Source organism: Ranitomeya imitator, chromosome 2, assembly GCF_032444005.1.
Source record: "Ranitomeya imitator isolate aRanImi1 chromosome 2, aRanImi1.pri, whole genome shotgun sequence".
NCBI classification, from domain to species: Eukaryota; Metazoa; Chordata; class Amphibia; order Anura; family Dendrobatidae; genus Ranitomeya; species Ranitomeya imitator.
The window spans coordinates 347,208,989-347,225,382 of NC_091283.1; the positions used below are offsets into that span (position 1 = coordinate 347,208,989).

Below are 16,394 nucleotides of genomic sequence, written 5' to 3' on the forward strand. Positions count from 1 at the left end.
GTGCTTAGTGTGGCACACACAGACACATAATGCAAATATTGAATCTACTTCTCCCCTTTTTATCTGGTTTCAGGTGTGATTTTCCTATTGCCCACACCTGTTACTTGTCACAGGTGAGTTTGAATGAGCATCACATGCTTGAAACAAAGTTGTTTACCAACAATTTTGGCACGGTGCTAACAATTTTGTCCAGCCTATTTTTTAGGTTTTGTGCGAAATTAAGTCCAATAAGCCTTTTTTTCCTCTGTTTTTTGTGTTGTACTAATACACACAAAGGAAATAAATGGGTATAACAAAACATGTGTAATTGCAGTAATTTTCTGGGAGAAATACTTAATTTCCTGGAACAATTTCAAGGGTGCCAACACTTTCAGCCATAAGTTTATATATATATATATATATATATATATATATATATATATATATATATATATATATATATATATATATATATATATGAAAAAACTCTGTATAATTTGTACTTTCATCATTAAACCTCTGCTGTTTCTGGGATTTTAAGTCCAGTGTGTTGTCCAATCCGTGACTTAATTGTGCATACAGAGATAGTTGTCCATCACTGATAAGACCATCCACTGTACTGAAAATCCTAGAACAAGCAGAGGTTTAAAGTATGAAAACACAAATTATACTGAATGTTATATATATGGATCTGCTCAGCTCCACCTGCTCTGTAACATGATGCCAGCAGTTTGGACTTCATTTTCATGGTGACAGGTTCCCTTTAACAGGCAGAGAAGTTCTGATACTTAATTCAGCATCCTAATTTGTTTCAATTTACCTTTTACTACCCCCTTTTAGGAAAATGCTCAGCAGAGAATCATAAAGCCACCGAATGGTCAGTGCTATTACGTGGTATGTGTATGTCTCACATCCTCCCTCAAATTAGCAAAAAGCAAAGAAGGGTACTAGGGTAGCATGGTTGTATACAAAGTAGCCAAAACTGTATTACCACTATTTTCTTTCTTTTAAAATCTACTAATGGATTTAACTAAATATTATGCAGAATAAAACACTAAATACTGCATATGTAAAAGTAACTAATTGTTACTGTCCTAACAAACATGAGAGCACTGAAGAATCCGAAATGCCTGCGACTTCTTTATTGAACAAACACCCGGCCACACAAGAATCCCATGACTGGACCTAACGGAGAGAGAGGGCCTCACTCTCTCACTGGACCGCAAGCCTTGAGCAAAATAAAAAGACACCCCGCACTTCCTCCTTGAGTGGCTTACAGAGTAATCAAGTGAGAACCGTCCAAATTTATTATAATGATTATTGTTCATGCATAGGATCAAAATGCGAAGCTGGGTCAGGAACATAGAGTTCAAACAAAACAAGTTAACAAACCGAATCGGTAGCTGGAGAGACAAAACGATAATGCACCAAGACAGGATACTAAGGCACTGTTGGTAGGAACCTCAGTTCAGGCAAGATGTGGTTAAAGTTCTCTCTATACTTTTACTGTCGCTCTTGTACAGAAAGTTTGGCCCCCTCAACTTGCATCTGCTGTATAGCAGGAAGTGTGGCTTGCAACAGCAAAGGGTACTGGAAGGTTGTGGAAAGCCAGGGTGGTCATCTGACACAGGAAGATACTTGAGCTTGTTCCAGAGCCCATTTATGGAAATGGAGATTAATCCAAGTAGCCAGTTGTATAAGGGCATCAGATAAAGATCACAGAGCTCTGCCTGCCAATTCATCCTTAATATGATTGGACAGACACTGCCAGAAGGTCATCATCAGGGCTTCTTCACTGCAAGCCAGCAGCACAGCCAGGGTACAGAAGCGTAACACATACTGAGCCATGGTGCCCACACCTTACAGTCAAAAGGGACTAAGCAGCTGAGGAGGTGCCTCCTGGTACCTCGGACACCACTCGGAACAACTCCAAGAAATTTCCTAAAATGCTTGTCTCTGGATCTCCATATTCCCAAATAAGTTTTGCCCAAGCCAGGGCATGATCGAACAGGAGAGAGAGACCATATCTTGGTTTGGTCCGATGGAAAAAGAAGAGTGTGAAGAGTAAAGTGGATTTTACACTGGTCTATAAAGCCACAGCTCTCCTTGGGCTCTCCATCATAGCCAGGGCCGGTTTTAGGCAAAGTGGGGCCCTGGGCAAATAATTAAAATGGGGCCCCAAATGCTAACATATTGCACCATCAAACAGAAACATGTTGGTTGTAGCTACATGCGCTGATTTCAGGCCACTAAACGAGTGTGATTAACAATATTGAAGTCATTCGCCACTTGTTTCCAGCCTCTTTACACTGGCTGAGGAATAATGATGGGGACAGAATGATCACTAGTAAATCAATCTGTCCCCATACAGTATCATCTTAGCAGCATATCTGCAGTTTAAACTGGGCGATGTGCTGATGAGAACAATGATTTTTGTTCCGGCATATACTGTACATACATACACCGTTCATACACACAGATACACATACCGTACATACATACACAGACATATACCTTACATGCACACATACAGTTATATACACAAATAGTATACACATACCGTACATACATACACCGTACATACACACAGATACACATACCGTACATACATACAGACATATACCTTACATGCATACACACATACAGTTATATACACATATAGTATACACATACCGTACATACATACACCGTACATACACACAGATATACATACAAATACAGTATATGCAAACACATACATATACCTTACATGCACAGATACACATACATATACCGTCATACATACACATACCGTACATACACACATGCATATACCGTACATTCACACATATACCGTACATACATATACCATACATACACACAGATACACATACATATACCGTACATACATACACATACCTTACATGCATACACACACATATACCGTACATACACAGATAGTTATATACACATATAGTACACACATACCGTACATACATATACCATACATGCACCCAAATACACATACCGTACATATATACATATACCGAACATACAGATACACATACATGTACCATACATACACACATACAGTATATACACATAGTATACACATACTGTACACACATATACATACACATATACTGTATGTACATGCACATAAACATACATATATACCATATATCCAAAGAAATTTATTGCACATACACAGAAACACACAGATACTGTACATACATACACACATAGACATACACATACTGTACATGTATACACACACAGCCATACAAATATACCATACATACACACATATGCCGTACATACATACACAGATATACAGACAGATAGAAACATACACACAGATGCACACACACATACATACATACAAGCACATATATACACACATACTAATCTTGTATAGGTGGTCAGATGAGCCCTGGATGAGGTCACATAGTTCAGCTGGAGAGGGCTGCAGACCCCACTGTGGGGGATGGGACACAGAGCAGACAGCACTGATATCAGCCCCCTGGTTCTACCTGCTGTCCATGCAGTGAGCCTCCTCCCCCATCTCTTCACAGTGAGGAGATGCTGCAGCCTGCTGGGGACAGAGCAGTGGAGGGAGCAGAAGACCCCCTAAGGCTCTCTTCCTCCACTGCTGTCTCTATGTGCTGTGCGGGGGGGCCCCTCACCTGACTGTAGGGGAGACTACTCACGATTGGGACGCGCCATGCAGGAGGACAGCAACCAGTGCGCGCTCTCCTCAGTCTGGGCATGGTGAGGTAAGGAAAGCGTTCATTGGCCAGCATCTTTCCCTGCATGACACGCCCCCTTTTTGATCTCCTGCAGTTCGCGCCCCGCTCTCTCCCTCGCACTGGGTGTTCCATCGTTATAGGAGGGAGTGAGAGGGGCCCGATCCTGCATAATACCGGGCCTGCCTGCAGGGGCCCCCCTCCACCGCTGGGCCCTGGAGCAGTGCCATCAGCAGTGTGTCCGCCCTGGCTGGGGGCCCCTAGGGCAGCGTGGGCCCTAGGCAGCTGCCTAGTCTGCCTGCCCCTAACGCCGGCCCTGATCATAGCAGGACAGAAGTGGAGGTTGAAGCTTAGCTGCTCCTTCAGGAACTGGAGCGTTAGGCGTTTCCCCTGGAAAGAATGGCCATCCTGAGGAAAGATGCCCTGTCATGTGGGACACAGTAGAAACTGAGGTGGACAAATCCTGCAGCTGAGTTGTCATCACGTTGATTGCCTGCAACAGCTTTTCTTGGCGCACATATTGAGAATGGACCTCCTCATACATCACTTGTAAATGGGACTTGGGGTTTTTGGGTTCTGATTTGTCAGCAGATCCATGGTCTGAACTTACCGTGATGGCAATGTGAGTGAACCCACTGCACCCCTGGCCCAGACCTGCAGCAGCTGAGGTCAGAGGTACAACACAGAGGGAACATAGACATAGTATGACAGTCTGAAGTTGGCTCAGACAGCTCTAGATCGAAATACAAAGCAGGGGTCAGGAACATAGAGTACAGACAAAACGAGTTAGCAAACCACATCGGTAGATTGAGAGACAAAGAATAATGTATCAAAAACTAGAAAGGAACTACAGCTAGGAACCTAAGTTCATGCAAGGTGTGGAGGGAGGAGCTGTCTAATATATCCCCTGCTGGCCGGCAATATATCCCCTGCTGGCCAATTTGTTTCCCATTTTCTAGTACATGACATGGTAAAACTAATGGTGTTGTTCAAAAGTACAACTCGTCCCGCAAAAAATAAGCCCTTCCACGGCCACACTGACAGAAAAATAAAAAAGGTATGGCTCTGGGAAGAAGGTGAGCAAAAAAACAAAAACGCAAAAAGGCTGGGGTCATTAAGGGGTTATTAGCCTAGGAAGGGGCCATGGATACTGCCCCCAGGCTAAAAATATCAGCTTTCAGCCGCCCCAGAGAAATGTTCCCAGGGCACTCGCATTGATGTCAGAAAGGTAAAGTCAGTTCACTGGCTCTGAACTCGCAGGAGCTGTCTGACAGCACCGCAAGCAGGAGAACTTTCTCACGCTGACTGTACCCTCAGACAGGGAATATGAGTTCACAGGGAGACACTGAGCACAAGGTGCTCAGTGTTTGCTGGATGACAGGTTGCATGGTTCCATCATGCAACCATGCAGCCTGCCATCTAGATGTAGCAGAGCTAGACCCTTTGTGACAAATGGACTAGCAGCAAAAAGGTGATCAATATTATTGTTTGGGCTTTTTTTTACTCTTTTGCAGATGACGAGGTCATCGGGGGAATGGAAAAGGTCATAAGCATGGTTTAATTAAAATTATTAAATCAGTCTGTGTCATTCTTTCAATTAAAGGACTTTATTCTGGGTGTGTGTGTTTTTATACAACATGACTATGGGGTTAGTAATGGGGGCGTCTTATTGACGCTTCTCCATTACTAACCTCGGGGCTTTATGTCACCTGACAATACAAAGGTGACATCAACCCCTCAACTATTACCCCACTTGTCACCGCTACAGAGCAAGTTGAAAGAGCGAGGCTAAGTGCCAGAATTGGCACATCTTAGAGATGTGCCTTTTCTGGGGTGCCTGAGAGCTGATGTTTTTAGCCTGCAGTATCCATGGCCCCTTCCTAGGCTATTAATATCAGCCTGCAGCTGTCTGCATAGCATTTGCTGGTTTTTAATTATAGGTGGGACCCTTTGTCTTTTTTTTAGGGTCTCTCATTTTAATTGCCAGTTAAGGCTAAGTATACAGTTTACAGTTGTGAGCTGATATTAATAGCCTGGGAAGCTCTATTGGTATTACCCCCTTACCAGGCTATAAAAATCAACCCCCAGTCATCAGCTTTCCCTCTGCTGGTTATGAAGATTGGGCGGGAGCCCACGCCATTTTTTTCCAAAAAATAATCTTTTATTAAATACATGTACAGTAAGCTGCACACACTGTACTAATTGTATTTGTCACAGACATCCGTATATCTATCTATTCTATTTGTATTTATTGGATGTAATCCACCTCTTCTATCCTGTTGGCTCCTGCAGTGATTTTACAGTATACGGCAGAAGAATTGACGGCTTATTGGTCCGAGTGCTGTGCGATTTTTTTCTTGCACCCATTGACTTCTATTGCAGGATGCGATCCGATTTCCGATTACAGTCGCAGCATGCTGCAAGTTTTTTCCAGTCCGATCGTGATCCAATCCGAGCTGGATAAAAAACTGCAGATGAACAGACAATGATGGAATAACATTAGTCCAAATGCAATGTGATTTTTAATCGGATTGCATTTGTCTGATTTCATCGCAAGTGGGAATGAGCTCTGTAAGGTATCTCACAGGGGAAGGGAAGCGTCGACTTCGCTCACCTCGGGGGAGGGGAGAGAAGAACCCAGCAGGGATCAGCTCTCTGGTGCCACCACTTGCCTCAGGTCAGTCAGTGAACTGCACCGTGGGCCAATAGTTGCCGGAAAGGCTTCCCTTATAGGTACGAGTTAGTGAAGCGCTCCCAGTGAGGGGGGATATATATCACCAGTACAGCCTGGGAAAATATACCTAAACCTCCCTACCATCACTGCCAAAGTTCCTCACTAAAACAGTATGGTATTCTGCCACCAGTTCCTCATTTAAAATAAGCCCCGTCCAACAGCAGGCTTAGATCGGGTTAGTAACCAACCCTGGGGTAGTGTATAATAACCAACAGAGCGTGCGGATGTGGGGATTCGTGGATCGAGATAAAAGAGCAGCCCAAGATTAATTTTATATTTAATCACTGAGGAGGCACGCTAGAAAATACAGCTATACATACAAGAGCAAATATATACAGTCAGGAGTGTAGTACAAGGATAGGGTATAGATAGGTTGCAATTACTGTGTTATGTAGCATGTGACCACAAGGAGGTGCTGACGGATCACTGGTCCAAATCTTAGTTACAAGCTTTCCGGGCTGCGTCAGCAAACGTTCCTCCGGCCATCAGAAAACTCATAGTGAGGGGCTGCCATATATCTCCTAGGCTGCTACCTCACACATCTGCTCCCACACCTGGGTGCTGCAGCCTCTCTCCTCCCATATCTGAGAATGATTTTCTGCCTAGAACAGTGGGTGGCGCATGAAGCTCTAAATGGGTTGGTTGTACCGCCACTGCATTCCACTGGATTTTATCTGCGCATAGAGACTAAATATGACTACCGTATGTAATTACTGCTAGCTATGTTTTATAACTCCATAATCCAGAGTGCTACAGGTGGCTAAATAATATGGGCATGTGGGGAAAGGAACGCCGATTCGGAATATGTGCTCGGCTTATCTTAGAGATATTGCATTGTGTTATTATAGGTCATTTTCCAGATTCCACACCTCATAGCCTTGCTGTGCCATGTGATTGGTCACACAAAGAGGTTCAGGTTGCTATAACTGCACAACAGTTTGCACCCTTGTGTTAACAGTTTCAAATAACTTGTCCAAGCTCTTTTAATTAAAAGAAAACAATGAGCCTGTGGAATCCCAAGGGTGGGGGCACATTTCAGGAGTAGTAGGAGATGTCCTGAACTAAAAATCCAAAATGCATTCTCTCTTGTCCCTCACAAGCCCTTAATGCTAACCCAAGATAAAATGTCTAAAGCTAAGCCAAACCAGGAGACAAAAGGCTAAAACCAATCCACGGGTCAAGAAGACGTAACTGTGCGCCCCAGGGTCCTGGTCGTCACAGTAATGTCGCTTTCCTCACGGAGAGACTGATGCTACGTTTGGAGGCAAGAAAGGATAACTGTAACCAGGTACCACAAACATGCAACACATTCACATTCCAGGCCACCAGGGGGAGCTTTTGATCCAATTTACTAGGTACTCCCCATATATATATAACTGGTAATCTGTAGGGAAAGTTAGAAAGTTCCAGACATCTGTCTGAGGAGGACAGAGGGTTTACGGAGCTGTGCATGCCCCCAGAGCTGCAGCTCCCGGAAATAGACATTTAGAAAGCCGAATTGATTGCTGTGAGCGTGCAGGAGAGGAAGCACAGGAGAGGATACCAGAAGGGGACCAGCCCCGAGCAGGCTGCCTCCTTCTGAGGCACAGAACACCGGTAGCCGGAATACCGAGGTTGTAAGGACCTCCACGCCTTACATCAGAGACCGGCAGGACAGCTAATTTCACGTTACCTGTCCGCACCTACACCCAGGAGGCACGGTGACACCCCACAGAACCGGATCATCTAAGAGACCCTATAAACAGGCTCAAGTCAGCAGTCATACGGGTTTTGTCCTATCCTATCTAGGGGACAGAGAGAGAGAGATAACATCTGTGAGGACCTTATGTGGAGCTTCTAGCAGTAAGGGACTACAGCACAAAGGAAGGCTTTTACATTCCACCTGGATAAGGGGACTCTGGACATGCCTCCAAACCGGCCGGACCCTACCTTCCCTGTGATCCAGTGCCCTGGACTGTGGCTGCTGAAGTCTTCAGTAAACGAGGTAAAGAGACTGCAAACCTGTATCCTCATTCCTTACTGCACCTCTCACCATTCTACCATCTACATACTGGGAAGCCCTGGGGATATACTCCACCTGTGGGAAGGTATACCATCTAGCTGCCATAAAATCACCCCAGCGGACCCCTTAAAGCAGCGTCAGTCACCCTGACCGAATACCACAGGTGGCGACACAAACATAAACTTTACCGCTTTAAAGACCTTTCCCTTTACATGGGCGCCCAGGGCCAGGGATCGGGTCGCAGCCACCGTGACATCCCCCTGTGAACACCGGACCCGATACCGAGTAACCTCTAGCCCGCGGGGCAACTCATAACCAAGCTACAATGTCAAAAGCTAAATTAAATCAACTCATGAGGCAAAGAAGCTGCAGCAAATCATGTCATGAGACAGAGACAGCAAGCTGAACACCAAACATGAGGCAACAGGCTCAGCGCTCTCTCATGGGTACTGGGGAAATGTACTCATACAAATATGAAATGAGTTCGGATTTAAAGCCAGAAGCCAAACAGAATGGTCATCTGAGCTGCTCATTTTCTCAAACTTTTTATTGGGGTATATGATTTTATGTTCTCTATTTTGTTATCGCACAGAAACTTTACATATGAGTCTGATAGGAGCCAAACATTCTCTAGTTACAAAAAAGGTCAAATCACCTCAGCAGATGGTGAAGAAGTAAACCACATTCAAATAGAAAAATGTTATGTCCACATTCCCGCTGTATTTTACAGAATTACGTATTCATCCATATTAAAATTCTATTTTGGCTGAAGGGGAGATAATATACAATAAAAAAGAATAGACAAAAAAACTAAGAGAATTAGAAGAATCTGTGAATCCTCTGCACTTAGTGATTACTACTCACCTGGGTAGTCATCTGTAGGAATCTCCACTTTAAACCACTCATCACCCCTCACATATGTCTCTGTAGTATTAATATGGGACAGATCTTCACCCTGAAACAAATACTGTAAAAGTCACAGACAGATGGAGAAGTCACATCTATGATCAGCTCTAATCCTGCCATCTCCACCGCTCTCATTACACAAATTTAAAACATATAATAGCGGTGAATAAAACAAGATTGAGCACAAGAACTTCACAGCCGTGTACATATCATAGGGGAGATCTCATAACACCTCTCTATCTACCTGATGATCCTGAGGAACATTGGGATCTTCTTGTTTACAGTCCTGTGGAAGAAGAGGACGGGGACATCTCTCTGGTGTTGTCCTCTTTATGGATAGGACTGGAGGAAACACATAAATGGACTAAAATCATTCTTTACATACAGATAATTACAGGCTGTGTCTATTTAATCCCATCTATTACCTGGTAATCTGAGGGGCTGTGGAACCTCCATCATGATGTCCTTGTATAGATCTTTGTGTCCTTCTAAATACTCCCACTCCTCCGTGGAGAAATAGACGGTAACATCCTGACACCTTATAGGAACCTGACACATACATTGATACTGTCATCCCCCCGATCCCTGCATAGCATTATTGTATAATGTCCCAGCATTCCCAGCAGTGTCACCTCTCCAGTCAGCAGTTCAATCATCTTGTAGATGAGTTCTAGGATCTTCTGGTCAATGATGTCCTCATGTATTAGGGAGTGAGGTGGAGGCCCCGTGATTGGGCTCAGAGTTCTTCCCCATCCCTCAGACATAGGGTTCTGCTCACTAGAGGTCTTCTTCACTATTGTGTAATCCTGGTTATGGGGATACACATTAATAAATCTCACACAGACATTTCTAGTCTCTTCACTTCTCCAGTTCTGTCTACCTGCTATTCCCATTGATAAGAATTATGAAATGTGACATCATCAGAATCGCTCACCTCTCCAGTAAGCCGAAAGAGGATCTCAAGGGTAAGGTGTAATATCTTCTCGGCCATCTTGTCTTTGTCTGTGTCCATCCTAGATGGTTCAATCAGGAGAATTCTCTTATATAGAAGATATCCACTGAGAGGATCTGATATTGCAGAGACCTGAATGGGAATGAGAGGAGCCGATGTACCACTAGAATTAATAAGGAATGTAAGATATCACTTGTACACATTATAACTGGCTTTGTCTAGTTCTGGGTGTCAGATCTCCACAAAGCAAAATAAAATAACCAGCAAGCTAGAGTAATTTGCACAACCTGGCTCTATGAGTGAGAGCAATTTTCATACCTCATATGACCCTGGCTCAACTGTCTCTGATCCTGGTACTGAAGTAGCTACAGCAGTGGACAACCCTACTATAATTGACATCCTCAAAGCCATAACTGAATACTCACTGAAAAATTGATTTTACAAGTGAACTTTGGAGTGCAGGTATACAGAACCTACGAATGTCTGATCTCGAGGATGTAGTCACACTACTCAGGGCAAGGGTTGAGGACTTGAGTTTGCTTTGTCTGCTAAAAAGAATATGAAAGAGGAACTTGAAAACCATGGGTAGCATCCCAAAAGATGTCTTTGATAATCAACCTCCACAACCCCTCACTATAGCAGACCATTGCCCTTCCCCATAACCTTCCTCTCCACCATCACTGAAGGAGAGCTTACTCATCCTCTTTCCAACTCTCATATCATCACTTTTGCACTTGACCCCATCCTACCTCCTCCCCAGCCTCACAATCACACTTATCAAGGCTCTAACCCAACTGTTCAACATATTACTAATTCTGGTACCTTCCCCTATGATTTCAAACACTTCTCCATTTCTAACTTTGGCCTGGGACAACTAATAAAATCCCATGTCTTCCAGTACCACCTTTACGCTGATGATACTGCTGATCTACTTCTCTAGCCCAGATGACACCTATCTGTGGTACAGAATCCCACAGTGTTTATCAGCCATATCCTCCTTCTTCTCCTCTCACTTTCAAAAGCTCATTGTGAACAATTTCAAACTCATCTTTCCTCCATCTCTCTCAACTCCTCTACCCAATCTATCTATCACAATAAATGACATCACACTTTTCCCTGTACCAGACGTCCGCTGCCTAGGAGTAACCCTTGACTCTGTCATGTCTTTCAAACCACATATGCAAGATCTAACCACCTCCCGCAGCCTCTAGCTTAACTATATTTCCAGAATCTGTTCTTTGCTCGACCCTGAATCTACTAAAATGCTAGTGCATGCACTCATCATCTCCCATCTCGACTGCTGCAACATCTCCACTGAGGCCTCTCTGGTTGGTTGATTTTTTTATGGGCTCTAGGCCTCGTGTGTGGTGGTCCAAACCGTGTCTTCCTTGCTGAATCTAAGTAACGCAAGCTCTAGGAATTTTGCTCAGAGTTCTGAAGATGGGCTACTGACACCCAGTAGGACGATCCTTCTCTTAGGAGTCAGTTTAGTCAGGGCCTGTTTGAAAGATTGAAAGATGCACTAGTGCTTTACAAAACTCCTGAGTCGTTGGAAGCCACCATGGGTTTGGCCATATTCATATACATAGATGCCTCAGTAAAAGACCTGTTGTGACTCAGCCCTCCATGATACTACCGATCCATTTAGGAGAGGCCTCCCCTCGGTATGAGTCTCTTATGGTTCACCACAAAACAGGGTTGGTTTTTTTCTGTGGTCGAAAGGTTCATTTCAATGGGGTCTGTTCTTCTTTACATAAGAACAAAGAGCTGTCAGAAAACACACAAAATAAAACAAGTAAACAGAAAATGCAGTTTTTAAATAAAGGTCTTTATTATGACAGGAAAAAGAAATCCAAACCTACAATGCCTTGTGTGAAAAATTGATTGCACTTCCTTTAACACATACATTAACTGTGGTTTATCACAACTATGGGAAGTGGATTCCAAATTACCTAGCCACATGCAAGCCTGATTACTGCCACACCTGTTCTCAATCATGAAATCACTTAAATAGGACCTGCTTGACAAAATGAAGTAGACCAAAGGGTCCTCAAAAGCTAGACAACAAGCTGTGAAATTCTGGAACAAATGAGAAACAAAATAATTGAGATGTATCAGTCTGCAAAAGGCTATAAAGCCATTTCTCAAACTTTGGAACTTCAGCGAGCCACAACTGATGAACCTTCCCAGGAATGACCGATAGACCAAAATTACCTCAAGAGCACAGCGACAACTAATCTAAGAAGTCAAAAAATACTCCAAAACAACATTCAAAGAGCTGCAGGCCTCACCTGCTTCAGTTAAGGTCAGTGTTCATGACTCCACCAAAGGAAAGAGACTGGGCAAAAATGGCCTGCATGGCAGAGTACCAAGACAAAAACCACTGCCGAACAATAAGAACATAAAGGATCGTCTCAGTTTTACCAGAAAACATCTTTATGATCTCCAAGACTTGTGGGAGAATACTCTGTGGACTGTCAAGACAAAAGTTTAACTTTTTGGAAAGTGTATGTCCCATTACATCTGGCATAAAGGTAACACAACATTTCAGAAAAGGAACATCATACCAACAGTAAAATATGGTTGTGGTAGCATGATGGTCTGGGGCTGTTTTGCTGATTATGGACTTGGAAGACTTGCTGTGGTAAATGGAACCATTAATTCTGCTACCAAAAAAATCTTGAAGGAGAATGTCTGGCCATCTGTTTGTGACATCAGGCTGACGTTCACTTGGGTTATACAGCAGGACAATGATCCAAAACACACCAGCAAGTCCATCTCTGAATGGCTTAAGAACAAAATTAAAACATTGGAGTGACCTAGTCAAAGTCCTGACTTTAATCTGATTGAGATGCTTTGGCATGACCTTAAAACATTGGTTCATGCTCGGAAACCCTCCAATGTAGCTGAATTACAACAATTCTACAACGATGTGTGGACAAAAATTCCTCCAGAGCATTGTAAAAGACTCAATGACAGTTATCGCAAACACTTGATTCCAGTTGTTGCTGCTAAACCAGTTGTTGCTGGCTCAACCAGTTATTAGGTTTAAAAGGCAATCACTTTTTCACACAGGGCACTAAAGTTTGGATTTCTTTTTCTCTTATTAATAAAGACCTTCATTTAAATGTGTTTATTTGTGTTATCTTTGTATAACATTTAAATTTGTTTGGTGAAATATTTTAGTGTGACATACATGCAGAGGAAATCAGGATGGGGAAAACACTTTCACACGACTGTATCTCCTCCGCATGTGTTTCTCAGTTTTACTTACCTGCAGAAGTGGTTATTGGTATGAAACTGAGAAAATATCTGTCCTCCCGGATAGGAGGTGGATGCTCAGTTCGCATGGGACCTTTGTCTTTCCTGTAGCACTCTGGTGAAGCCCATCCCCTTATTTACAATTGACTCCACACTTCTCAGTCAGAGAAATTTTACGCAAGTAGTGCTTAATTTCAACCTTTGCACAGAGGCTCTTCACAGGGAGCTCCTTTCTTGTTATATCTTGGAAGGTCTCCCTACTCCTATTGTATTGAGTCTTCCGTGGCTGAATAAGCATAAATCGATGATAGACTGGCAGGCGAGAGATATGATTAAATGGAGTGATTTTTGCAAAAATGATTGCCTAGGTACTATTATCTCTAGTGTCTCCACTAAAAACATTCCACCTTTTCTCCATTCTCTGAAAAGGAGTGTCAAAAAACTGCCTCTCCATCATGTGTATGATTGTCATGTGAACTTGCTTCAGGGAGTAACGTTGCCCAAGACCAGATTATACAATCTGTCTGGTCCTGAGAGACAGGTCATGAAAGACTATATCTCTGAGTCTTGCCAAGGTACACATTAAACACTCATCTTCACCTCTATCAGCAGGGTTTCTTCTTCATTAAGAAGAAAGATGGGGGCCTGCATCCCTGTTTGGACTTTCATGAGTTATATCAGATTACTATCCGGGAGCCATATTTCTTCGCACTCCTACCTGATTTGTTCAATCAGATTATTCGGGCAAAATGTTTCTCCAAGTTAGATCTCAGAGGAGACTATAATCTGTTTAGGATTAAGTAGGGGAATGAGTGGAAGACAGCTTTTAACACCCTAGAAGGGCATTATGAAAATCTTGTCATGTATTTTGGTTTGACGAATGCTCCCGCCGTGTCCCAACATTTCATTAATGACATCTTCGGTCACCTCGTGGGTAGATTTGTAGTAGTGTATCTTGATATTTTAATCTGCTCACCTGATCTCAAGTCTCATCAGGTACATGTCAGGCAGGTGTTATACGTTCTACACAGGATAATAAACTGTATGTCTACTTGGAAACCTGTGTATTCGCTGTAAAGGAGATTCAGTTCTTAGGTTTCCTTGTGTCAGCTGCAGGTTTCCGCATGGATCTTGATAAGGTCGAAGCAGTCCTGGAATGGAGCGTCCCAGAAAATCTGAAAGCATAACAAAAAATGTTGGGGTTTGCAAACTATTATTGGAAATTTATCCGAAACGTCTTGTCTATTGTCAAATCCCTTACTGACATGACTAGGAAACGCAGGAACTTCTCAAGGTGGTCAGACAGCACTCGGCAGGCATTTTCTTCTTTGAAGAGATGTTTTTCCACTGCTCCAGTACTCATATAACCCAATGCTTTTCAACCATTTATTGTCAAGGTTGATGCTTCAGAGGTGGGGGTTGGGGCTGTATTATCTCAAGGGTCATGAGGGGTAAATGGCATCTATGTGCCTTCTTCTCTAAAAAGTTGTTGTCGGCCGACAGAAACTATGATGTAGGCAATAGGGAACTTTTGGCCATTAAGTTGGCATTTGAGGAATGGTGTCATTTTTTGGAGAGGCCAGTTTACACGGTCACCGTCATCACTGATCACAAAAACTTGATGTACCTTGAATCTGCTAAACACCTTAATCCAAAGCAAGCTAGATGGTCTTTATTTTTCACCAGGTTTAATTTTGTGGTCACTTATCATCCTAGGAGAAAGAACGTCAAAGTGGATGCTTTGTCTCTGAGTTTCCCTGGGGGTAGGAGTACTGACGATGCCATCCATATATCACAATAAAGGGTGGTCGTCTTTGCGGTGTGTTCTGAACTTGAGGGTGAGGTGTTGATCGGTTAGGTTGATGCCCCTGCTGGACCTTAACGGAGATTGTTTGTACCTGTACATCTGTGTCTCAAAATTTTAGAGGTATAACTTGGCTCTGGCTGGTCACCCAAGTAGTAAGGAAATCTTGGACCTCATTTCTTGTTGTTTCAGGTAGCCTAGGTTGCATATATCATCAACAATATGGTTGACTTTGTGTCTTCATGTAGTGTCTGTGCGCGTTCTAAGACCCCGCACACTCATTCGTCTGGGGATCTTTTACCATTAATCATTCCTGACCAACCATGAGCTCATTTATCCATGGATTTCATCATGGATCTCCCTTCATCCTCTAGCAAAACGGTTATTTTAGTTGTGGTGGATAGGTTTAGTAAAATGGCACACTTTATTGCTTTATCTGCTCTCCGTAATGCCAGGACACTGGCTCAGGTGTTTGTCACTAAGATCGTGAAGCTTCACGGGGTTCACCCAATGTGGTGTCAGATTGGGGGACCCAATTTGTATCTAAATTTTTTAGGGCGTTTTGATCTCGTTTAGGGATGCAGCTATCATTTTCTTCGGCATCTATCCGCACACTAATGGCTAGACTGAACACCTAAACCAAAGTTTGGAGACATACCTCAGATATTTTGTGTCAGATAACCAGGAGGAATGGGTCTTATTTTCTACCACTGGCTAGTTTGCATTAAACAATCAATGTAGTGAGTCCACTGTTAAGTCGCTATTTTTTGGCACATATGCCTTCAATGCACAATTCTGTACCTTCAGTAAAGATGAGTAATCGGGAGTTCCTGGGAGGAACAATTTTCTTCTTTGCTCTCATCAGTATGGGAAGAGTTCCGAATAATTTAAAGATCATGGAGACAAATACAAATGTAGGGCTAAAAAGAAACGATTGTTCATCAAAGTTCATTCTTGGAAATTAGGTCCTAAGTTTATTGGTCCTTATAAGGTGGTCGCCGTAATCAAACCTATAGCTTTTCATCTCAAGC

At 43.1% G+C, this 16,394-nt stretch overlaps 1 protein-coding gene across 1 annotated transcript in view; it reads right to left on the reverse strand.

Annotated features, from left to right (window-relative positions):
- LOC138663731 (zinc finger protein 271-like) overlaps positions 1 to 16,394 on the reverse strand; it is a 71,247-nt gene that overhangs the window by 9,276 nt on the left and 45,577 nt on the right. The window contains exon 10 of the mRNA XM_069750052.1: positions 9,577 to 9,582. Within this exon, the coding sequence (XP_069606153.1) occupies positions 9,577 to 9,582 (6 nt within the window). The remainder of the gene's footprint in view (positions 1 to 9,576; positions 9,583 to 16,394) is intronic.